At 45.4% G+C, this 25,302-nt stretch overlaps 2 protein-coding genes across 7 annotated transcripts in view; one reads left to right on the top strand and one right to left on the bottom strand.

Annotated features, from left to right (window-relative positions):
• Positions 1-372, bottom strand: part of LCMT1 (leucine carboxyl methyltransferase 1) — a 69,452-nt gene extending 69,080 nt beyond the window's left edge. The window contains exon 1 of one of the 2 annotated variants that reach the window (XM_070779836.1): positions 116-372. In XM_070779836.1, the coding sequence (XP_070635937.1) occupies positions 116-222 (107 nt within the window). In that variant the 5' untranslated portion in view covers positions 223-372. The remainder of the gene's footprint in view (positions 1-115) is intronic. The other variant, XM_070779834.1, reaches the window with a different exon arrangement.
• Positions 373-20,772: 20,400 nt separating this feature from the next.
• Positions 20,773-25,302, top strand: part of ARHGAP17 (Rho GTPase activating protein 17) — a 100,050-nt gene continuing 95,520 nt past the window's right edge. For 4 of the 5 annotated variants that reach the window (XR_011564050.1, XM_070779827.1, XM_070779830.1 and 1 more), the window contains exon 1: positions 20,773-20,940. Coding sequence is in view for 4 of the 5 variants with exons in the window: in XM_070779827.1 (XP_070635928.1) it covers positions 20,888-20,940 (53 nt within the window). In the remaining variant the exon portion in view is untranslated. The remainder of the gene's footprint in view (positions 20,941-25,302) is intronic. The other variant, XM_070779832.1, reaches the window with a different exon arrangement.

Below are 25,302 nucleotides of genomic sequence, written 5' to 3'. Positions count from 1 at the left end.
CCAGTTGACCGATGCCTTTTGGCGTAAAAGCGTATTCCTTAGACACAGCCCGCACCCCCGACCTAGGCCCCAGACCCCCGGAACGCTGGCCCCTAACCCCGCGCCGGGCAGGCACCTCTTGCATATAGAAGCATCTTCGCAAGTGCCGCGCACGCCCTCGTCGTCCGTGTCAGTAGGGGAAGAACAGGCGGTGAAAGAGGGCCTCCTCAGGCTAGCAGCCATGGGTGTGGAGGTTTCGGGGTGGTGCGTCCACCGGAGACATGTAAACCGGATTGACGGACGCCTGAGGAAAGTGAGCGGGAGAGGAGGCAGGAGAGAGGGGCTGGGCTCCACCAGGCTCAGCTGGCGCAGTTTAGTGACGCCACCCGCGGCGGCTGCCCCAGCTTCCCTCTGATTGGCCTCTCTATGGAGATGCTCATTGGACAATTTCCCACCCACTCAGTCTGAGGAGATGCCCATTGGATCACGCCTTTGGCCCCGCCCACACAACCCGGAAATTCCCTGAGGGGAAAAGTAAACTGAAATTGACGCAAGAGAGCACCGCAATGCTCTCCGGGAAGTGTAGTCTTAGCTGCTTTGGAAGGCCACCTGGTTTCCACAGCTAGTCACGGAATTTTATAACTGTAATTAACTCAAGGCGGAAGAGCTTGCAGGATCCTCAGCGTTGTGGCGAAGGACAGAGTATACAGCCAGCAACAAGTGTCAGTGTTAACAGTGAGTTGGGGCTCAGTCTTATTCAGCAACTCAACAAATATTTATTGAGCGCCTACTCCGCGCCAGTCACACAAAATCACCCTAGCTATATTTAAAGTGTGTGTGTGTGAAGTCGTGGTGGTGACCAGGTTGGTACAATCAGAATGAATTCCAGGAGTTGGATGGGAGTCGCAAAACCTAGAAAAAGCTCTCTTTTCCTGCAGACTTAAACGCAGGAGGCTGTACCTTTGGAGCTACCGAGAGCCATCCTACTATCTCATATCGCCTGAGAATGATGCTTATTGGAATGGCCCATGGAGTCTGGAGGACTGTGTGCTAGTTAGGGGTAACCTGGCTTTGCAGTGTGGGAGCTTATGGGAACATCCCCAGAACCTGTGACTCTAATCAATCAGAAGAAGCTGAATTCAGAAAGATGAAATGAACCGTTATCCAGCACTTGGAGCTTTCATCCTGAGCTGAGTGTACATTATTTCTCCCTACCCATCACCACGTGATAGAAAGTCAATGAAACCATTATATTCGTTCTTCGCTGGCCCAGTATTCCAAGTTTTTGGCCTATAATGTCATAGCTGTAGCCTATTGAAAAGTCTATCTTTCCTTCTTTGAACTACTTTCGCACCTTTCTCAAAAATTAGTTCAGCCTATTTGTGTGGGACTATTTCTGGGTTCTGTGTTCATTGATCCATGTATCTATGTCTCTGCAAATACTACATAGTCCTGGTTACTCTGCTGCTGCGGCTAAGTGACTTCAGTCGTGTCCGACTCTGTGCGACCCCATAGACGGCAGCCCACCAGGCTCCCCCATCCCTGGGATTCTCCAGGCAAGAGCACTGGAGTGGGTTGCCATTTCCTTCTCCAATGCATGAAAGTGAAAAGTGAAAGTGAAGTCGCTCAGTCATATCCGACTCTACGTGACCCCATGGACTGCAGCCTACCAGGCTCCTCCATCCATGGGATTTTCCAGGCAAGAGTACTGGAGTGAGGTGCCATCACCTTCTCCCCTGGTTACTCTAGATATACATTAATAATAAGTTTTAAAACAGTGAACTGACTGCTCCCATTTTATTACTTTTTCAAAGTTGTTTTGGCTATTCTATTTCCCTTATCTTTCCATAAAATTTTAGATTAATCTTGTCTATATCTAGGGAAAAAGGCATACTGGGTTTTGATAGGAATTACATTAAATCTATCAATTTGGGGAGAATTGACATTTTACTATGTTTTGTCTTCAAATTCATGACCATAGCATATCTCTGCATTTATTTAGACCTTTGATTTGTTTTATTAATGTTGTAGAGTTTTCAGTATACGAGTCCTGGACATACTTTGTTAGATTTACACTTGATTATTTTAATTAGTGATTGTAAACGTATTGTAATTTTTGGCATCCACATGTTCATTGCTAGTATCTAGAAATACTGTTGATGGTTGTGTTTGTTTTGTATCCTGTGACATTATTGAACTCAGTTACTTTTTAATAACTTCTTGTGGCATGAGGTCTGCAATTAGAGTTCTATTGTTTTTTCTCCTTTTTGCTGTACCTCACAGCATATAGGACTTCCCTGGTGGCTCAGCTGGTAAAGAATCCGCCTGCAATGTGGGAGACCTGGGGTTTGATCCCTAGGTTGGGAAGATTCCCTGGAGAAGGGAAAGGCTACCCACCCCAGTATTCCAGCCTGGAGAATCCCATGGACTATACGGCCCATGAGGTCACAAAGAGTCAGACACAACTGAACGACTTTCACTCACTCACTCACTCACTCTCACAGCATACAGGATCTTAGCTCCCTGACCAGGGATCAAACCCATGCCCCCTCCTGTAGAAGCTCAGAGACGTAACCACTGGACTGCCAGGGAAGTCCCAAGATTCAACCTTGAGAGCTGTTTTAACATCTAGTAAAGTTGAGAGGGCCTCAAATGGCTTAACTGCAATTCTCCACTCCCTCTTCTCCCACAGGTAAAGTTCCCCTAGCCATATTATCCTTCTTAGCATAAGAACCAGACACAGTGCCTGCTCATTCCCAAGTAGCAGACTTCAGTTCTGTTCAGCCCGCTGAATTATTCAAATAGGCAGGAACCAGGGCCCATCCCCATTCTTTGGTATTACAAAGTCTGCCTCCCAAGCCCCTGCTTGTTCATTCTGTTTCCAAGTGCAACCTCCTGTATGGCCCTGCATGATATGTGGTGTCTTCCCCTGGGCTGTAGGTAAATGTGGCTCATAAATTGCTGTCCATCCCGTCTTTTGGGGTCGAGTGTTGAGTGTCAGCCAACCCCATTAACCTAGGGTTGGAGTTCCTCTTTCCCCATGGATTGAAAAAGTAAAACAATTTGCATCACAAATAGGATGGTCTAACTCAATTAAGGATACCTCGTTAGCTTTAACTATGGGTTCCTTTGCTAGTTAACTGGTTTGCAAGACAGTAGTTACTATCTTGGATGTAAGTGCCAGTTGCTGGCCAGCTTGGGCTTTAGCTCATGTTCTGTTATCTCAAATGGATTTTGCCATCTCCTTCCACTCTGTGGTCTCATGCTGGCCAACTAGGCAGAAACTATTGTTAATTGACTATGTCCCAGAGTGAGGTGCTATCGAGTGTGGCTTGTGTCTGGCAGGTGGTCTCTGAGGCTCCTACTTGAGATCAGAAACAACATAAAGTCCTAACTGATGGATGCTAGAGTTCCACAGCACTTTGCTTACTGTGTCCAGCCTGATGACCATCACTGGCTGCTTAGGGCAGTCACAGGGACTCTGTTTGGGAAAGTAGCGCCTTCCTGGGGCGCTTGTGTTTGTAGTCTTGGGGATGAACCTTTGTTTTGTTTGTAGAAAGGAAGGAGGCCACGACCTCAGGAAGATTTAAGAATGACCACTTGATTGACTCCTGAGTCACTGCTGTTCAGGCAAAGGTAGTGTCTTTGCCCATCTCCTGTGCTGCAACTTCTCTTGGGATTCTTGTGTGCTCTCCTGACCCCTAAGGATTTGGAGGTGCACATCCATGGCAGTTCATGGTCTGAGAACTGATTAGAAAAAAACAAAAGTAGGGGGAAAGGGGCAGTGATACTCAACTGCTCTCTCAGTGCAAAACCCCCAGTCAACACCTGTGAGTTTTGCTTCCCATTGTTACTTACCAGCACACCAAAGGACTGATCAAGATTAGTCTAGGGCTTGAGGCCCCCACCCAGCCCATAGACAAAATGATCTTACTGGATGTGGATTCTAACACTGTGGAGATGTACTGGCATTCTCTGGAGGAAGGGAATAGCCTTCTATAGGGCCTGCCATCCAGCTTTCTTTCCCCATAACCACCCAGATGCTCTGCACCACCTGTGATTGGACAGAGACAGAAACAAAAACCTGTGACGTTAGATGGTTAGAAATCAAAAATGTCCTGAGACACTGTGCTCCAGGGGTTTGGGGAAACAGTGCACATGGGGGAAGAGGTAGGGCTGCAGCAAAAGATGGTTTTGATCCACCAGCTTCAGGGCTGTGATCTTTTTCTGACTCCCTGCTGCCTACCCTGGTGTGGCACAAAATCCATGTCATCAGGGTTATGAGCAAAAACATTCGTGGTGGCCCTGTGTCACAATGAAGGGATTAATTCAAACATGACTTAAGTCCAGGTTGCTAAACTCTATAACCACTGTCATGAGAGAGGCCCTAATCCTGAAAATACTGATCTGAGAGATTCTTTGTAGGAAAAATAATAATAAATGTGAGCAGGGTAAAAAGACCCCCACCCCACCCCAGGACTTCCCTGATGATCCAGTGTTTAGGACTCTGCCCTCCAGCACCATGGAGGCTTCAATCCCTGGCTGGGAAACAGGTTCTGCATGCTGTGGGGTGCGGCCAAAAATTTTTCAAAACAGACCCTCCCCCGTCAAGTATATCCAGTGACAAAAAAAAAAAAGAATGAATGAAAGAAACCTAGATACAGGGGGAGGTACCAAAAGATTCAATTAAACAAAAGTTCACCATTTGACCCAAATGGGAAACCAAAGTTTACTGAAAATACATTTTATGGCAAAAACATTAAGGGAGCTGATTGGTTTTTGTGCATCTGCAATATAGGCTTGGGACTAATTTTAACATCTGCCAAAATGCAACAGTTGGCAAGCTTTCATGGACTTTATACTAAAGCATCAAATTACAGTTATACCTAGTGTAATAACCATGCTTTCTAGTTCCTGTATTTAATGCTTTGATATCTGAGGCCTTGCTCCTCTTGGAGAAACTGCCCTGCAAGGGTTAGCTAATCCCTAAAGATAGCAAACAACTCACCTGTGAATGTACCTTTCACATGTAAACTGGCCAACCAGAGCCCACACTCACAACCACCTCCTCTATGGGGTTCTTACAATCTGGACCGCTATCCCTCTGCTCTAATTACCCCAGAGATGGGCACCAGACAACTAGGGACACCACTGTGCCCCAGAGCCCACTGAGGTTATTCAAATTAGCCAATCCTAAACCTGCTTGCCCTGCCTCACCTTCTCCCTCCCATGGAAACCATGAGACAGACTCTTGCCCCCTTCTGTTCCTTGCTCCCTCTGCCTCCTTATGGATCCTTGTGCTTCCCCAAGTGGCCCTCCATGGTGAGCTGGGCCTCCTGTTTCTCAGGATCTGTAGGCATAAAAAGCTTCTTTCATTTCTATATCTCTGTGTCTTACCATACCTGATTAAAATGAATCTCAGATACCCTTAAAACACCTGCTGCTGCTAAGTCACTTCAGTTGTGTCTCACTCTATGCGACACTGTGGACTGTAGCCTGCCAGGCCCCTCTGTCCATGGGATTCTCCAAGGAAGAATAGTGGAGTGGGTTGCCATGCCCTCCTCCAGGGGATCTTCCCAACCCAGGGATCGAACCAGCATCACTTATATTTCCTGCATTAGCAGATAGGTTCTTTACCACTAGCGCCACCTGGGAAGCCCTAAAACACCTAAATTTAAATATACTAAATATTTTGCTAATTATAGATGTGGCTGCTAGGTTTCATTCAATGCCGATTTCAACATCCTTTCAGCCAGTTTGCCGTCATCTCCAAAGGAGCACAGTACATTTTCACCTTGTTACCCTCAGGGTCCCGAAACAGCTCTGCTATCACACACAGCCTTTGCAGACAGTCTTAACTGCACCCACCTTTCTCCAGGAGTACAAGTATGACATTACCTGTATTTATTTTATTAGTTTTTATTGCAGTATAGTTACTTTACAATATTGTGTTAGTTTCATTATCAAAATGAACCAGCCATCCATATACATATATCTCTTCCCTTTAGGATTTCCCTCCCATTCAGGTCCCCACAGTACCTGAAGTATGTTCCTATCAGTTGTCTATTTTATACATAGTATCAATATGTGAACCCTGAACTTCCTGATGTTCAAGCTGGTTTTAGAAAGGGCAGAGGAACCAGAGATCAAATTGCCAACATCCACTGGATCATGGAAAAAGCAAGAAAGTTCCGAAAAGCATCTATTTCTGCTTTATTGACTATGCCAAAGCCTTTGACTGTGTGGATCACAATAAACTGTGGAAAATTCTGAAAGAGATGGGAAGACCACCTGATCTGCCTCTTGAGAAATTTGTATGCAGGTCAGGAAGCAACAGTTAGAACTGGACATGGAACAACAGACTGGTTCCAAATAGGAAAAGGAGTATGTCAAGGCTGTATATTGTCACCCTGTTTATTTAATTATATGCAGAGTACATCATGAGAAGTGCTGGACTGGAAGAAGCACAAGCTGGAATCAAGATTGCTGGGAGAAATATCAATAACCTCAGATATGCAGCTGACACCACCCTTATGGCAGAAAGTGAAGAGGAACTCAAAAGCCTCTTGATGAAAGTGAAAGTGGAGAGTGAAAAAGTTGACTTAAAGCTGAACATTCAGAAAACGAAGATCATGGCATCTGGTTCCACAACTTCATGGGAAATAGATGGGGAAACAGTGGAAACAGTGTCAGACTTTATTTTTGGGGGCTCCAAAATCACTACAGATGGTAACTGCAGCCATGAAATTAAAAGATGCTTACTCCTTGGAAGGAAAGTTATGACCAACCTAGATAGCATATTCAAAAGCAGAGACATTACTTTGCCAACAAAGGTTCGTCTAGTCAAGGCTATGGTTTTTCCTGTGGTTATGTATAGATGTGAGAGTTGGACAGTGAAGGAGGCTGAGCGCCGAAGAATTGATGCTTTTGAACTGTTGTGTTGGAGAAGACTCTTGAGAGTCCCTTGGACTGCAAGGAGATCCAACCAGTCCATTCTGAAGGAGATCAGCCCTGGGATTTCTTGGAAAGGAATGATGCTAAAGCTGAAACTCCAGTACTTTGGCCACCTCATGCGAAGAGTTGACTCATTGGAAAAGACTGTGATGCTGGGAGGGATTGGGGGCAGGAGGAGAAGGGGACGACAGAGGATGAGATGGCTGGATGACATCACTGACTCGATGGACGTGAGTCTGAGTGAACTCCGGGAGTTGGTGATGGACAGGGAGGCCTGGCGTGCTGCGATTCATGGGGTCGCAAAGAGTCGGACACGACTGAGCAACTGATCTGATCTGATCTGATCTGATCAACAGTGTGGGCTTCTTAGGTGGCACTCACGGTTAAAAAAAAAAAAACAAAAACCCACCTGCCAATGCAGAAGACAGAAGAATCGGGTTCAGTCCTGGAATCTGGAAGATCCCCTGGAGGAGGAAATGGCAACTCACTCAGGTATTCTTGCCTGGAGAATTCCATGGACAGAGGAGCCTGGTGGGCTACAGTCCATAGGGTCGCAACACGCATGCATGTCAATAGTGTATATGTGAAGGACGACATTACCTTTATGACGTCCTCCTTTGCACACATTTGTTTGACACACTTGTTAAGGACACACGAGTCCAACATCTTTTAGTCCTTTTTGGATTCTTGGGAAAACATATCCCTTGTTTACAAATTTTACTTAAGCCCGTTTATGCTGTTACTTTTAAATGAGCCCACCTTGAGTGGAGACTCCTCCAACAACAGGCTCTAGAACCTAAAATCAACAGGCACTCCCTTTAGTGCCCTCAGAGACTCCTTCAGTGAAGAGGCTTTAGCAACTTCCTCTCCTGCCTCATGGAGTCTCTGGACTGCCCATGTTGTCTATAAGTCATCCTTGGGCTTCTGATGCAAGAAATTGCTCTCTTTGGCCCTGTGTCACATACCATCAGAGCAGGAATCTCTGGCCACACATTGAAAACTGTGTCTCTCCCAGATCCCGAGTTTCCATACCCAGCTGCCCATGATTCCTTGACATAGGAGCAAAGGTATGGGTCCCCAAGCTCAGCATGGGTAGCAAGGCCTCCTTGCTACAGGATGGACCCAAACTTGGGCCATCTGGCACATCTTACTTGTAGGTGGGCGTGGCCTCCAGTCATCAGTCCATTGCCAGATGCCCTGGAGCTAGAAGATGTCACCTTTCCCTCCGGCCCTTTGGGATCAACTGAGTGAATATCAGTGAGTTCAGATACTTTATGTCGTAGAGGACCACCTCTTCCTCTTGGTCAAGCACCAACTTCACTGCCTAGGAAAGGGCTTCACCTACTACCTAAAAGTTTCATCATCAGCAAGGTTTAAACTGACATCAAGGGACTTCCCCAGTGGTCCAGCAGTTAAGACTTCACTTTCTAATGCAGGGAGTATGGGGTCAATGCCTGGCTGGGAAACTAAGATCCCACATGACTCATGGCCAAAAACCAAACATAAAACAGAAGCGATATTCCAACAAATTCAATAAGAACTTTAAAAATAGTCCGTATCAAAAAAAAAAAATCTTTAAAAAGCAAACAAACTGATGCCAAGGTATCAAATATTCAATTGTGGTATGAAGCCATGAAATCAAGTATTAAGGGTTTTGCCTTGACATCTGATCAAATCAGAGGGCTTCAAATGACCTGACTTCAAACTCCCCTCCCTTTCTGCCCCCACAGGTAAGGTCCCCTAGCCAAATCACTCTCCTTATCACAGGGGCCAGGCACAGTTTATCCCCAAGAGCAGCCTCCAGGTCCCTGCCAGCCTGTGAAGTCAAACAACACTCTAGAGGGGGAATTAAAGATACCTCCAATCTCTTGTTCCTCCAAAGTCCTCCCTCTAAAGCCCCTGCTTGTTTTTCATTTCCCAAGTGCAGCCTCTGTGGCCCTACATGGTGTCAGCACGTCCTTCCCTGGGCTATAAGTATATGTGACGAATAAACTGCTGGAGGGCTTATCTGTTCAATGTCGGGCCCTCACCATAACTCTAGAGTGGGAATGCCCTTCCCCACAATGGGTGGAAAGGAAGCAAATGAGACACTTCTTTGATCTGCACTCTTGGGGAGGCATTATCCTGCTATGATCAAGCTCGTGGGCTTGAAGTTATTTGGGTAATTGTCTGTCTGGGTTTGCAAGAAGTCACATATAGCTGGAGGGTGGCCTGTGGGTGGTTGAGGAGTAGGAAGTAAGGTTACTTTGGTAACCTTTGTTTTGGTTACTTCTTTAAAGTTAGGCTACAGGCTGTGGGAACCCCTAAGGTAATTTAAAGCTGGGAAGTATCATCAGATCTTTATGCTGGAAAGTTCAGTTTTACTGACGTCTGCAAAATGGACTCAAGGAGACCCAGGAGTGGCACCAGCAAGACCAGTGAGGAGCCTACTGTACTAGTTCATGGAAGAGACAGGAAAGGAAGGAATTGAGGGCCCTTTGGTAGTTGACTGGATATGGAGCAGGGGAGACAAAAAGATCAATCATGACTCTGATGCCTCTTGTTTGGGTGACAAGATGGACACGGGTTTTAGGAGATGATAAAAGGAACGGAGGAGGATTCTGAAGGAAGATCCTGAGTTCCCTTTTGGACACGTTGATTTTGAGAAGCCCACGGATGTCCTGACAGAGGTGTCCAGCAGACAATCAGATAAGTCAGTATGGAGTCAGGAGAAGGGGGAGGTCAAATATAGCCATTCAGAAGTCATCATCAGCGTCCAGGTGAAAGTAGAGGGGATGAGCTTGCCCTGAGACCACAGGGAGGTGCAGTTAGCTGAAAGCGGTACCTTAGAGAACAAATCCATCACGAAGTTGTCCGAAGAACCTGCTGTAGAGCACAGGGAACTCTGCTCACTGTTAGGTAGCAGCCTGGATGGGAGGAGAGTTTGCGAGAGACTGAATACGTGTATATGTATGGCTGAGTCCCTTTGCTCTTCACCTGAAGCTATAACATTGTTAAACAGCTATACCCCAATGCAATATAAAAAGTTCAAAAAAAAAAAAGTGATCCAAAGAAGAAGTCACAGAAGAAACAGAGATAGAAGATTCTGATGTTAGGAAAGGATCTTAAGGAGAGTAGCATCTCCAAAAGAAAGAAGGTGGAGAGAACTTTTAAGAATGAAGATGGGGCTAACATTTAGAAGATATTACCAAGAGTTTAGGGAAATAAGAAGACTGCTTTCTAATGCATTAGAAAGAAATGGCAAACCACTCCAGTATTCTTGCCTGGAAAATCCCATGGACAGAGGAGCCTGGCAGGCTATAGTCCATGGGATAGCGAGAGTCGGACACAAATTAGCGACTAAACCACCACCACCACTGAGAGTTTAGGGAAATAAGAAGACTACTTTCTAATGCATTAGAAAATACCTGGGACATTGAGACAAGATTTTGTGGTGCTTTCAAAAAGAAGTCCGCGAGGACTTCCCTGGTAGCAGAGTGAATAAGAATCCACCCGCCAATGCAAGGGTCCCGGGTTTGATCCCTGGTCTGGGAAGATGCTACATGCTGCAGAGCAATTAACCCGTGCGCCGCAACTACTGAAACCCGCGTGTCCTAGAGCCCTGCTCTGCAACAAGAGAAGCCACCACAATGAGAAGCTCAGTTCAGTTCAGTTCAGTTGCTCAGTCGTGTCTGACTCTTTGCGACCCCATGAATCGCAGCATGCCAGGCCTCCCTGTCCATCACCAACTCCTGGAGTTCACCCAGACTCATGTCCATCGAGTCAGTGATGCCATCCAGCCATCTCATCCTCTGTTGTCCCCTTCTCCTCCTGCCCCCAATCCCTCCCAGCATCAGAGTCTTTTCCAATGAGTCAATTCTTCATATGAGGTGGCCAAAGTACTGGAGTTTCAGCTTTAGCATCATTCCTTCCAAAGAAATCCCAGGGCTGATCTCCTTCAGAATGGACTGGTTGGATCTCCTTGCAGTCCAAGGGACTCTCAAGAGTCTTCTCCAACACCACAGTTCAAAAGCATCAATTCTTCGGTGCTCAGCCTTCTTCACAGTCCAACTCTCACATCCATACATGACCACAGGAAAAACCATAGCCTTGACTAGACAAACCTTTGTTGGCAAAGTAATGTCTCTGCTTTTGCTATCTAGGTTGGTCATAACTTTCCTTCCAAGGAGTAAGCATCTTTTAATTTCATGGCTGCAATCACCATCTGCATCTGTGATTTTGGAGCCCAAAAAAATAAAGTCTGACACTGTTTCCACTGTTTCCCCATCTATTTCCCATGAAGTGATGGGACTGGATGCCATGATCTTCGTTTTCTGAATGTTGAGCTTTAAGCCAACTTTTTCACTCTCCACTTTCACTTTCATCAAGAGGCTTTTGAGTTCCTCTTCACTTTCTGCCATAAGGGTGGTGTCAGCTGCAGATCTGAGGTTATTGATATTTCTCCCCGCAATCTTGATTCCAGCTTGTGTTTCTTCCAGTCCAGCGTTTCTCATGATGTACTCTGCATAGAAGTTAAATAAGCAGGGTGACAATATACAGCCTTGACATACTCCTTCTCCTATTTGGAACCAGTCTGTTGTTCCATGTCCAGTTCTAACTGTTGCTTCCTGACCTGCATACAGATTTCTCAAGAGGCAGGTCAGGTGGTCTGTTATTCCCATCTCTTTCAGAATTTTCCACAGTTTACTGTGATCCACACAGTCAAAGGCTTTGGCATAGTCAATAAAGCAGAAATAGATGTTTTTCTGGAATTCTCTTGCTTTTTCCATGATCCAGCGGATGTTGGCAATTTGATCTCTGGTTCCTCTGCCTTTTCTAAAACCAGCTTGAACATCAGGAAGTTCACGGTTCACATATTGCTGAAGCCTGGCTTGGAGTATTTTGAGCATTACTTTACTAGCGTGTGAGATGAGTGCAATTGTGTGGTAGTTTGAGCTGGAGCACCTCAACTAGAGAAAGCCCGCACAGCAACAAAGACCAAGGACAGCCACAAACGAAATAATTTTTTAAAAAGTCAGTGAGAAATGAGATGGTGGGGAGGAGTGAACAATTTTTTTTCAGAACCTTTGTTGTGAAAGGTAGAGAGAGATGGTGGTAGCTGAAAGAGCAGAAAGGTAAGGATTGCTTGCTAGAGTGACTTGGACAGGCTCTGAAGCTTAGGGGAAAGAGACAGGCACAAGATAAGGCCGGAAGGAAAATCAATGGAATGAAATCTTTTAACAAGTCTGAGTGGATAGTTTCCGGGGCATAATGGAGCAATTAGACTTCAACTGCAAAGCTGGATCCCTTGTCCTCTACAACAAAAGGGGAAAAGTAGAAGTGGAAGGAAGTGAGTAGATGATTTAATATAGGAAGCGGGTGTGGGAAATTGGGAGTTCCTGACTGCTGGCCTCTAGTGTCTGCAAGAGGACATAAGGCATACTTCAGGAAAGCGATGACAGTTTGGAGCGGTTCTTAAGGAAATGGGCAAGAGAGTTGGTTATGGCCATGATCATTTTGGGGATACAAACTGCGTAAGTGATGATTAATAGGAGCTAGTTAAAAGAATTAGGGTACATCTACACAGCAAATTAACTGCTGCTTTTTAAAAAGGGTAAGAGGGAATTCATTCACACCTGGAAAGATCTCTAAGGTGTAGTGTTTTGTTTTGTTTTTTTTAAAGTCAGAGAATATACACAAATATGTAAATATTTCTAAAAAGCCTGAGAGAACAGTTTACTAATAGAGTAGTTTCCCAGGCAATGAAAGGTTTTCCAGGTGGTACTAATAGTTAAGAACCCACCTGCTAATGCAGGAGATATAAGGGATGCAGGTTTGATTCCTAAGCCAGGAAGATCCTCTGGAGGGGGGCAAGGCAACCCACTCCAGTACTCTTGTGCAGTCCATAGGGTTGCACAGAGTCAGACACGACTGAAGCGACTTAGCACAATAGCACCAGGAAATGAAAAGAGGAGTGGGACTTAGCCAGGAAAAGTAACCTTTCATTCTTAAAAACTTTATGCGTCTTGTACTTTTGGGCTGTCCATGTTTTTTCTTATACAAAGACTGTGCACTTGTATATTCTATCATTTTGAACATTCTGTGTGTATGTGCTTAGTCTTGTCCGACTCTTTGCAACCCCATGGACTGTAGCCTGCCAGGTTCCTCTGTCCATGGGATTTCCCAGGCAAGAATACTGGAGTGTGTTGCCATTTCCTCCTCCAGGAGATCTTCCCAACCCAGGGATTGAAACTGTGTCTCTTGGGTCTCCTGCATTGGCAGGCAGACTCTTTACCACTAGCACCACATGGGAAGTCCCATTTTGAACGTTAACAAAAGATAATATTTTAATTTCCCAAAGTCTACATAAGTATCTGCTTCTTATAAAAACGTGAAAGCATAACAAACACTATTTGAAGCATCCCTTGGCCACAGCCTCCAATCCCACTCATGCCCTTTCTCATAAAAAGTAACTACTGTTGAAGTCTCATAAAAAGTAATTATCTTTGAAGTCCTTAAAATATACACTTTTTTTTAAAGTATTGATATTTTTATTAAACAAAGTGACTCTGAAAAGTCATGCTCTGGTAAGGCACACACAGTGACTTTGGTTTTTTAAAGTGGCTTAGTTTCTCGTCTCTGAAGAATCATCTATGGCTTTGAAAAGTCTTTCGACGCATCTCCAGCCCTCTTGCCAGGTGACAGCACCAAAGGTGGGTATGTAGGCAAAACATCAGTAACAGCATTTAAAAGAAGATGCCCAGACTCAGCACTTTTAGGTCTGGGTGGGTTAGTCCCAGAGATAGCTGTGAATGTTGATTCACATCTGGTTTTGGGGGTGTGGATTCTGAGATAGTTTTAAGACTTGGTGGTACATTTTTAGTTGGTTTTTTCTTTCCTGGTGAACCCAAAGACTTTGGTTTGAGTGGCTGAAGAGTGAGATGAGATTGTGTTTCTAGAAATTTAACAGATTTCCAAGAAAGAATTCTTCATCCTTGATTGCTGATTTGGTCTCAGAGGTGTGTTGGGGACACTTTTTGTTCCAAGTCAGCCAGTCATCCATAGGGTACCACTGCCTTGCTCTTCATTCACAATCACATCTATTCCTTCCTTTGTGATACCCAGAGTGTTATGCATTATCTGCAACACTTCATGATGTTGTTTTTGGTGTTTGAAAATACCCTATGAAGAGGTTTCTCACGAGGCTCTCGTCAACTTCTTCTGCATTACTTAGTAACTTCATCAATTTCTTCTGTACCTCACCCAGCACTTCCTGTTGGACCTCATTTTGTCTTTTTCAGATCTTTAACTTGTTCTTCCTTTAGATTCCAGGCAGCATTCACTTTCTCCTGATGTCCTTGTGCCGATGTTAATTTTCCTTCTAGGTTTATCTACCTTCGCCATCCATTCTGCAGCTACCACCTTCAGGTTAGCTAGTGCTTGAGCATCCTCCTTTACTTGTTCTCACGACACAGAAAGCTGTCTCAAAGTGTCATCTCTCTGCGTTGGGATGATATTCACTTGTTCCTTCAATGACTCTATCTGCAAACTGGCTTGTTGATTTGCACTCTCCATTGCATTAGAAGACAGAAGGAACTTTTCCTCCAATGTGGTGACTTTCATTCTTAGTTTAGCCGCTGTCTTCTGCAGCCAAAGCCTTGCAGTTATGAGGCACTTCTGCTTCGACAGCCCATCATGCACTCTCTCCTGCACCTGCTTTAAGCGTAGATCTTTGCTGTGTCAATGTTGAACCTCTGTCTGGAGGGCATGGTTTTCCATTTATTTCTGTTTTAGTACCAGTATGGCTTCATTTCTCTCCTGTCGAAGCGTGTCTTTTCTTGCATTGATGTCACTACACTTAAAAAATGACTTATTTCCCGTTTTGCCTTGTTCTGTTTCTTTTAACAGATGCTCAAAAGCAAGTGCCTTCTCCTCCATTGTAAAGTATTCCAATTTTTTCTCTCTCCACATCATAGACAGCTGCATATTTGTCTCTTGCAATGCTTGATTTTCTGTTTCCTTTTCCCTAGATGTTTTTACTATTTTTTCCTCTTCCTCTTCTAGTTGACACATCTCTGATTCAACGCTGACTGCTATCTCCTTCAGGTTGATTACTGCCTGCTTCAAAAGGTCGTTTTCACTAACTTTATTAGTGAAATTTGCACTTAAACAAAGTAATTCATCACTTTTTGCTTGGATTAAAAGCTCCTTTTCCTTAAGTTTTGTAAGTCATCTTGTTTCTCCTGTAGATGCTTAATTTCTGAATCCACTTGTTCACACCGCTTTCTTCCTAGTTCTGAACCATCTGCGATGGAATTGGACAATCTCTGATTATCTTCCTGGAGGGTTCTAATGGTTGCATCTTTTTCCTCCATTAATTTTCTTAACTCTTCAATCTCTTCTTTGAGCATTTTGGAAGAGTCACTCAATTCATCAGCTTTAACTGCCTTAAGAGAGGCTGCTGACGTGGAGCTAAGTGGTTCTTCAGAAGGCTGTGGTAAAATCAGGTCAGATACTCCAAAGAGAAGGCCTTTGGCACTGCTTCTACAAAGCCGCTCTAGGCTGAGATTAATTTGTGCTACCTGCTGCTCCAAGTTTTTTAGTTGGATTTTATCCCTTTCGTCGTTTTGATCAGGTCAGTACAGTTCAACTGTAGTTTAGAATTATTAACCTTGTCAACTGAAACCGGTGCCTGAAATTGTTGAAGTTCTTTCTGAAGACTGGTGGACCCACGCTGCATATTCTGTACCACGGCCATCATGTGCTCTTTGCATTCTTCTAGCATCTTCACCTGCTGTCTCAATTTATCACGTTCCCATAGAAGCTCCTCAAATGGATCCATATGAACGACTCTCACCTACCACCATTGCTGGATGTTTGCACTGTTGCCAGTAAAGTCTGACACTTCTGAGTCAAAGCATCAATTTCAATGTCTTTTTCTCAAACCATGTGGGATGAACTCTGGATTGTTTCTCTAAACATATCCTGATCATTTCTCTAAACAAATATTCTCTAAACATATTTCAGGATATGTTTGGATATGTTCTGGATATGTTAGAGAAATCTGGTGGAGAGTTCTGTGATGGCATCTTTGAGTTTCAGGAGGTCAGCTTCTTTGGCAACAATTACATCTATCATTCTGAAATTTTCTCTTGTAAGATGATTATTTTCCCTAGTTTTCTCATCTAAAACAGCTAACATTAATTGATGAATCTCTTCATTACCTTGGCCACTGGAAGAAGCTGAAGATACTATCATACGAAGAAACCATATCTCCAAATTTTTTGCCAGATGAGCTGAGTTAGCTTACTATTCTCACCATGGGACAGCTGATCAATCTGTTCAGTTAAAAGAGTATACTTTTCAGTTAGAAGTTTAATCTCCAATTTTTGTTATTTCTTGTAATAACCTTTCAGTTTCGGCTTTAGATCAGTCATGCTTTTCACTTCCGTTTTCTATGTGAAGGCTCTGAACTTCTTTCTGTTACTCGAAAAATGTCACAGCATTCTACTGGCATGTACTGGGATTCTTCAGGCAACTGGGTTTTGATTTGTTCTGCTGCATTTTGCAAATTCCCGATTTCCTCCCCTTGGGCGGAAAAGAGCTGATTGTGTTTAATATTCATTTGCTCTCGTTGGTATCTGAGATCTTTCTATTTCTTTTGATGAGATTTAATTTCAAGATTATCTTCAACTGTGCTCCATGGAGAGTCCTCAGATTCTATTTCTGGAACAGTTTTAGGGTTAATCATTGTTGCGGTTTGACTGTGTTCTTCCCTCAGTTGTTCCAATTCTTCTTTCAGATGATTATTTTCTTCTCTCATGGATGCAAGACTTTGGCTTTTTCCACTATGGTTTGCTGCAAATTTTCCATTTTTCTTAAGGCTTGAGCATACTGATTTAACTCCTCCTGAAGCTGTGAACCTCCTTGAAGTTTTTCAATAAAAAAATGTCTTTCTCCCTTATGTTGTTTCAACTGCTTCTGCTCTTCTAAACTAGACAAAATTTCTTTGGTTTCTTTGTGGTCAGCAATCATCTGCTCAACAGTATTTCTCTTGACCGAGTTTAACCAAACCCTCACACTCCAGCTAATAGGCAGAGCTGTCTGGGTTCTCTGTACTTGACAGCTCTTTAATAGCTTGCTCAGACTTCCTCCTTTCTTCCAATAGCCTCTGTTCCGCCTGACACAATTCTGCTTCTGTCCTTTTTGCATTTTTTAATGAATTAACTTTTCTTTTTGCCGATCCAACTCTTTAGTAATGTTCATTTTATCATCTTCAAGTTGATGAACGCTCTTTTTTTTCACATTCTAGATCTTGTTTTAGTTTACTGATGATGATGTCTCCTTCATTTTTTTTTTTATTTCTGATCTTTCATCAAAACCACACACATTGTCGTTTTTTGTTTCTGCCTGTCTAGCTCTCCTAACTCAGGGATCAGTAATTTCTTTTCAGCAGTGCTCTCATTGAGTTTTCCTCCAAGTTCGTGTGTCCTATAGTTGAGCTTTTAATGGGTTCATATTCATTGCTCAATCTGACAAGTGATAGTTGAAGTTCCTTTTCTCTATTTAATAACGAATTCTCTTTTTCTAAAACTTGGGCTCGTTTTTGAAGCTTCAGGTTCTCTTCAATGAGATTTTTATTCTGCTTCAAGCTACTTAATCTCATCATTTAATTTTCAGCATCAGACAATGGCTCTTGCTGTCTGGATGCTTCTTCCAGGGATGTTCTCTGTGGAAGAACTTTTTCCTTTTCTGTCACAGCATCACTATGCTTCTTAGTAGAAGGCTTCAACTCACCTTTTTTAAATCTTTTATTCGTTTCATTTATCTGGTCTTGTTCTCTAACTAAAGCATCCATTTCCTTTTCTACCGAAGATAATTTTTTTTTAAAGGTATTTTACTCTAATCTCAAGTCCTTTGATTTTCTTGGTAGATGCTACTTTTTCATTGGCTAGGACTTGAATAGCTTTTTGCTTATCATGAATCATCTCCTCGTAATCCTTTAATTGTTTTCGATGCCTGCCACTTATTTCTGCCAGTTTCTGCTGATGAATTTCCTGCAGTACTGCCATTTCAAGTTGATGGTCATCAATTTCCTTATTTCGATTCTGTTCAAGTTCCTTGATAGTATTTTGCAGTTTATAGATTTCCTTTAGATTAAAACTATCTGCTCCACATGCTGTAGAAGTTTGAGCAAAATGTCTCCAATGGCTGACATCAGCCTCAAGTCTTAAAACTTCATTTGACAATCTATTTATTTCTTGTTGTGACCAAATTAGATCAGCGAAGTCCATATCATCATTCTGGAAAGCTAAAGCATGCTGATAGACATCATAACCCAGTGAAGAGGGTGCAGGAGTTGAGGGCTGAAAGCTATCCTGAAGATTTACTGAGTGGATGACTGATTGTAGCTTTAGCCACTGATCCTTCATTGCTACCTGTCTTGCTGTCAGAAGCCTGATTTCTGTGTCTTTCTGGCGTAACTGATGTCTGTAGCTAGTAGTTTGCTGCTTCAGCTGAAGCTCTGAGGCTTCATACTTCCCTTCTCTTCAGTTCAGTTCAGTCGCTCAGTCGTGTCCGACTCTTTGCGACCCCATGAATCGCAGCACGCCAGGCCTCCCTGTCCATCACCAACTCCCAGAGTTCACCCAGACTCACGTCCATCGAGTCAGTGATGCCATCCAGCCATCTCATCCTCTGTCATCCCCTTCTCCTCCTGCCCCCAATCCCTCCCAGCATCAGAGTCTTTTCCAATGAGTCAACTCTTCGCAAATAGCTGTGAAAAGAAGAGAAGCGAAAAGCAAAGGAAAGAGATAAGCATCTGAATGCAGAGTTCCAAAGAATAGCAAGAAGAGATAAGAAAGCCTTCTTCAGTGATCAATGCAAAGAAATAGAGGAAAACAACAGAATGGGAAAGACTAGAGATCTCTTCAAGAAAATCAGAGATACCATTGGAACATTTCATGCAAAGATGGGCTCAATAAAGGATAGAAATTGTATGGACCTAACAGAAGCAGAAGATATTAAGAAGAGGTGGCAAGAATACACAGAAGAACTGTACAAAAAAGATCTTCATGACCCAGATAATCACAATGGTGTAATCACTGACCTAGAGCCAGACATCATGGAATGTGAAGTCAAGTGGGCCTTAGAAAGCATCACTACGAACAAAGCTAGTGGAGGTGATGGAATTCCAGTTGAGCTATTTCAAATCCTGAAAGATGATGCTGTGAAAGTGCTGCACTCAATATGCCAGCAAATTTGGAAAACTCAGCAGTGGCCACAGGACTGGAAAAGGTCAGTTTTCATTCCAATCCCAAAGAAAGGCAATGCCAAAGAATGCTCAAACTACTGCACAATTGCACTCATCTCACACGCTAGTAAAGTAATGCTCAAAATTCTCCAAGCCAAGCTTCAGCAATATGTGAACCGTGAACTTCCTGATGTTCAAGCTGGTTTTAGAAAAGGCAGAGGAACCAGAGATCAAATTGCCAACATCTGCTGGATCATGCAAAAAGCAAGAGAGTTCCAAAAAAACATCTATTTCTGCTTTATTGACTATGCCAAAGCCTTTGACTGTGTGGATCACTTCTCTTCTAGACTGCTACAAAGAATTCGAAGCCTCTCAATCTCTGATTTTAAGACTGATTCGAAGTCGACAACTTCCTCTCTTGCAGAGTAAAGGAGTTCTTCTACCTTTTCAGCTCCCTTCCTCAGCACATTTTTTGTGAAACTAGAAACATAGTCTGTTAAAGAGGCCATAGTACCACCCGCTTGCCCCAGGGAATGGCCTAAGCTGGAGCCAAGGCCACCAAACCAGGCCATTGTCACAGGTCGTAGAACTGACCTAATTTGTCCTGCGAAAAGGATTCAGCGGAGTCGGACAGCCTCACTGCTGACCAGCTCGAGGTTAAGAAAAAAATGAGGAGTTTCTAGGCAACGTGGGCTGCGAAGGCCCCTCTGGAGAACCCTCGGAGCCCCAGGTGTGGCCTTGACCTGACAAAGAACTTGTCGGTCCTGTGGACCGGCGACCGTCACCGCAGCTCTGACGGCGCCATCGGTGAGCACGTGTTCATAGAAAGCACACCTTGTCTCTTTCTCTTTTTCTCTTCTTTATGATATGGAGTGACATTCAAGGTAGATTTAAATCAATAAAAGAGAAGCGGCACTACAGTAATAGTATTCAAATGGGAATAAAATATATTTAATTGCCTCTGAGTTTTTTACTAAGTGGCATCTCACATACAGACAGTCCTGCAGCTTGTTTCACGCAACTATTTTTTTTTTTCTTAAAAAAGAAAATCGAGGAAACATGTACGTGGGACACGCGTCCGTCTTAAGAGTCCAAGTGGCTGTATTTTGACAAACGTCTACACCTGCGCATAAGCACGGCCCTGATAAAGACTTGGACCGTTTCCACCGTCCCAAAGCTCCTTTCCCGTTCCACTTTGCGCACCCCGCCCCCCACCTCCGAGAGCCCTGTCCGGGGGTCTAGTCCCGAGGGTGAATTTTTGGCGGTTCTTGGGGTCTCCACTCTTTGTGTCTGCTTTGCCCACCGCGTGTTTGCGATCTAGTCTGGGAAGTGAGTTAAATATTAATATCACCCGAGCAGGCGATCGCTGAGCGGAAACACAAGCACGCCGAGGTCCGGGTGGACCGCGGGGCTCCGGGTGGCCGCGCGTGGCCGGGCCCAGGGAGCCTCTTGGAGGCGGGGGGACCACACGGTCCCCGGGCGGGCGGGCGGGCGGCGGAGGCCTGGCCGCGAGCCGCCCGGGGCCTGGAGCTCCTCGCCCGGCCCGACCCGGCCCAGCCGGCGGGCGGCGCCGCTGGAAGTGACGCGGCGAGGGCGGGGCCGCGGGCCTGGGGAGCAGTGCCGCCGCCGCGCCTCGGCCGGGAAGCGATGTAGGAGCCGCCAGGCCGTCCCCCGTCCTGCCCGGCCCGAGCCCCGCGGGCCGCCGCCGCCGCCGCCGCCACCATGAAGAAGCAGTTCAACCGCATGAAGCAGCTGGCCAACCAGACCGTGGGGAGGCGAGTGCGCCGCGCCGGGCCGCCGGGGGTCGCGCGGGCCGGGGGTCGCGGTCGTGGGGGGCGGGCCGGCTTCTTCCGCGCGCCCGACCGCTGCGGGCCGGGCTGAGGCTCCGCCCGAGGCCGGCGGGGCCCAGGGTCGGGGTCTGCGCCACGCCGCGGCCTGGAGGCCCGCTCTGGGCCGCCGCCTGGCCCCCGGAGACCGGCCGGGCGGGCAGCGCCTCCCGCTCCTACCCCTCGGGGTCCCCACTGCCCCGCGGAGCATCGCCCTCCTGGGACTGGAACTGCCCCGCGTCCTTCCCTACCCCGGGATCGGGCAGCCCCGGGCCGCCGCCTGGGGCTACAACTCCGATCACTGGTGTGTCGGAGGCTGCCGGGCTTGGGGGCGGCATTCCCAGCCTTTCCGTGTGGCCCCCTGCTGCAAAACCTCACTTGCAAGTGCCTGGGGGCGGGGGATGGCGGGGAGGGCGAGCAGTCAAGAAGCAAGGGTCATAAGCCCAGCGGATCTGCCTAGTGAGTTTCAGAACGCCCTTTGAGGGAGTTACGAGCTGGTGTTGTCTCTAGACCAGAGGCGAATATGAACTGGACAGCTTGACATTTAAAAAAGCTTGGGGGAAAAAAAATTAGAAGAAAAGGATTCTGGAAACGCCTAGCGCCAGTTTAAAAATAAGTATCATTTTAAAAAGTCTTTCTCACTTTGGGTTTGGAAGCAGCTCCTGCTCCCTGCTTCTTTGGGATTCCTTGACTGCTTGACAAGCCCTGATTCTGAAATGACAGGAGAGAACGGAGTTATTAGAGGATCCGGCCATTGGGACAGGACTGGTCTGTGGTCTTGAGAGCTTCATGAAGATGACCGTCATGTGCTGTGTTACCTGGGGCAGAATTTTCAAGGTCTATCCAGGGCAAGTTAGCTGTATGGTAGCGATTTTGCTGTTTATTCTGGGAAGAGAGATGAATGCGGGAATTTTTTTTTCACCTCGTTGGCTTCTTTTTTTTCAGCAGTTGAGTCAAAGGGGGAGTTCGGTTTGGCCAAAGCACGTGGGACACTTCTTTTTTGTGTGTGTGTATGAAAATACTTTTACTTCCTCTTGAGTTTTCTAAATGTGCTCTTTACTGTTTCGTTTCCCTCAACTTTTTGCTTAGTTTTGTTGTTTAGGTCTTTTTGGTACCCCACCCTGTTAGCTTGGGGTGCGTTTATCCTTTTTCCAGAGTTCATTCCTGTCTAGGCTAAAGCCTAAATGTGCCTTATTTTCTGTTATTTGTGGGGAAATGATAGAAATAACGTGGAGAGGAAGGTTGACAAAGTATTGTGGTGGTGGCGGTTGAGTCGCTATGTCCTGTCGGATTTGCGACCATGGACTGTAGCCTGCCAGGCTCCTCTGTTCATGGGATTTCCCAGGCCAGAATACTGGAAAGTGAAATGGCTCAGTCATGTCCGACTCTTTGCAACCCCATGGACTGTAGCCTACCATGCTTCTCCGTCCATGGGATTTTCCAGGCAAGAGTACTGGAGTGGGGTGCCATTTCCTTCTCTGAGGGAATCTTCCTGACCCAGGATTCAAACCCATGTCTCCTGCATTGCAGGCAGTCTCCTGCATCCCAGGTTAATTCTTCATGGCTAAGCTACCAGGAGAGAGTATTGGTGATGGCTCATGTTTCAGTCAAGAATCTGGGAATGAGTTACAAGATAATTCTGTGAATTTTCTACCCCTCTTAGTGTTCTCAAGAACATGCATCAGAGAATCAATATTTAGTGAGTGTCAAGATGCATTTGTCCCAGAGAGTCATTTTGGCCTGCTTATACATTGTATCAGGCAAGTGATTTTTTTTTTTTAAACAAAGTTCTGAGGCTTTAAAAGCTGCAAAGCTGGTTCAGGGAAACTGTTCAGGGTGTCTTTGCCCCCTGCTTCCTCTGTCGCAGCTTCTCTTTTTATACGTTTAAATTCTAGCTATCTTGCCTACTTTCAGTTTTCAGTGGAGGCTATACTTTTCTTTCATATTAGCCTCTACTTGGAACTATCAGAAAGAAGTCTCTTTTACCACACCTGCCCTGGGTCACCTCCCACTTGTTCCTCAGGTCTCCTTGGAAAGCTCTCTGCCTCCAAAAGGCCTTCTCTGGGACAAAGTTTGGATGTCCCTCCTTGGCTCTTTCCTAACCCCATACAGCACCTGTTTTTCCATAATGTAATTGCTTCTTTACTTGCCCGCATTCTTCATCGCGCTAAACATTTAAGAATGTTTACTCTTTCTTCTTTGATTCCCAGGATCTTCTGTGGTTCCTATCACTTGTCAGATCCTCAATAAACATTGTCAAATGAATGTAAATCCAGTTCTCACTAGACTGTTCAAGTGGTATGGGAAAATGATAACTGGACAGAATGAGTGGAGTGATGTGACTCACCCTAGGCCTGTAATTCTGGCTCTGACCTTTGACTCTGTTTGAAAATCCTTATTGCTTGATGCAGTGTAGGCTGCAGCTATACAGTAGTATTAAGGGTGTGGAAATTATGCACCTCAAATCAAAACTGTTTTTACTGGGGAACCTGTTGCTTTACTGCTGTTGATTTCCTATATATGTTTGTCTCTCCCCCCTCTCCCTACTTAAGTAATTGTAAAGGACTAGAGAGGAAAGATGGAGGAGGCAGGAGAGAGCCTGAAATTGTTATTGGGCAGAAGCAGATAGTTGGTGGATACCAGAACCAGGCTTCTGGATGTATTGGGGTCAAAACAAAGGCTACCACACACACACTCACTAGTGAGTGAAGTTGTATGTGTGAATGACTTGCCCAGTGTGTACAGCCAGTTTGTGGTTCTAGGTGGTATCTTGCGATGAAGTCTTCTCTTTGCAGAATGAGGACCTGTGAGTAACCCCACTGTGAGGCTCCATGGGGCTGACATGTGGGAGAATTAGTAATGGCTGGAAGGAGTGAGTTTTCATGATGCAATTTGTTTGCAATGGGTGGATTAGTCTGTTTCAGAAGGTGGTTCAAATGAGGTGGTCTCCTGAGGTGGGTGTCCCAAAGGAGACAATGAGGATGGTTCTTTTGTGCCCCTTGCCTTTTGTTGATTCATCTATTCAACAATTGTTGGGCCTAAACTGTGTGTGAGTATGTGAGGTATTGGAGTCTGTTTCTGCCTCCCTGTTTCTGCCCTGAAGGAGCTCAATGCATTTGTGGAAGAGATAGGCAAGCAAAGAAATAATTGTTACCCTGAGATACGTGCTTTCAGAGGGCTGGCTAATGCTGGTTCTTATTGGATGGGGGAAGGTAACAAACAACAGAAGAAAGCTTGGGCAAAGCCTTTTGGCTTTGTTTTCATCTCCAAGCACTTTCAGATTTCTTTTGTGTTAATGAGGTCTCCCTTGGTTGTATGAAAACCCATTTCAAGCTGCCATAAGAGAAGATGGGAATTAATTGGCTTATATGTGACCAAAAAATATCCAAAAGGAGTCTGGCTTCAGGCTGGGCTGGATCCAGGGGTTCACTCTCCGGACAAGCTGGGTCCACAGAAGGACCCCTCCCCGTCCCCACCTTCCATCATCCTCAGTTCCATTCCCAGAAGGACGGAAAAACCTTTTCTCCCAGTCACTGTCTCCAAAGACCCACAGTTGACTCAGTGCTTCTGACTGGGTCCCCTGCTTCTCCCTGGAGATGGGTGTGGAGTCAACACCCATCTAAACCTTAGGGACTGAGAGTGGGGGAGCACTGGCTCCCCAAGGGAAACCGGGCTGCTGGTTAGGAAACAAGACACATCATGTCAGGTCTTTCGTAGTCTGATTTCCTGGACAGAGGAGCCTGGCTACAGTGCACGGGGTCACAAAGAGTCGGACATGACTGAGCACAGCCCAGCACAGCAGCAGCAAGAAGCAGGCATTTTGTTCTTTGAAAATCCTTGGTGCACATAATCCAGTGGACACAGGTGGCGATTTGGAGGAGGTGATGCCCTGCCAGGAGGAAAGTGTACGCAGGATGAGGACTTTGAGGAAAGTTTAGTTATGAGGTTGGAGTGTCCAGGAGAAAAGGAATCTGAAGGACTAACCAGGAGAGTTATGACCTAGGTGAGGCTCTGGGAGGGAGTGTCTCATTGGGTGTGGGTTCCTGCCTTGACTGAAGTACTCCCTAGAGGTTCAAAGCTTTTGAGATAAGCCAAGGTTACAAACTCAAATACCTGGAGGGGCCAGACGAGTAAAATAAATGAGTGACTGAAGACTGGTAAGGGTTGGGAACGTGCCCCTCCCTGCCCCCCTCCTACGGTCTCACCAAAAAGGGCACATGAGAATATGGACCCAGAGTGACTCAACCTTTGCAACTTTGCAGAAAAGCCTGAAATCTGGATTTTAATGAAAGTTTGCTGCTGTTAAGTCGC

Source organism: Bos indicus, chromosome 25 (genome assembly GCF_029378745.1).
Source record: "Bos indicus isolate NIAB-ARS_2022 breed Sahiwal x Tharparkar chromosome 25, NIAB-ARS_B.indTharparkar_mat_pri_1.0, whole genome shotgun sequence".
Taxonomy (NCBI): domain Eukaryota; kingdom Metazoa; phylum Chordata; class Mammalia; order Artiodactyla; family Bovidae; genus Bos; species Bos indicus.
Note: the sequence above shows the minus strand (reverse complement) of the source record. Positions and strands in the feature narration are given on the sequence as shown.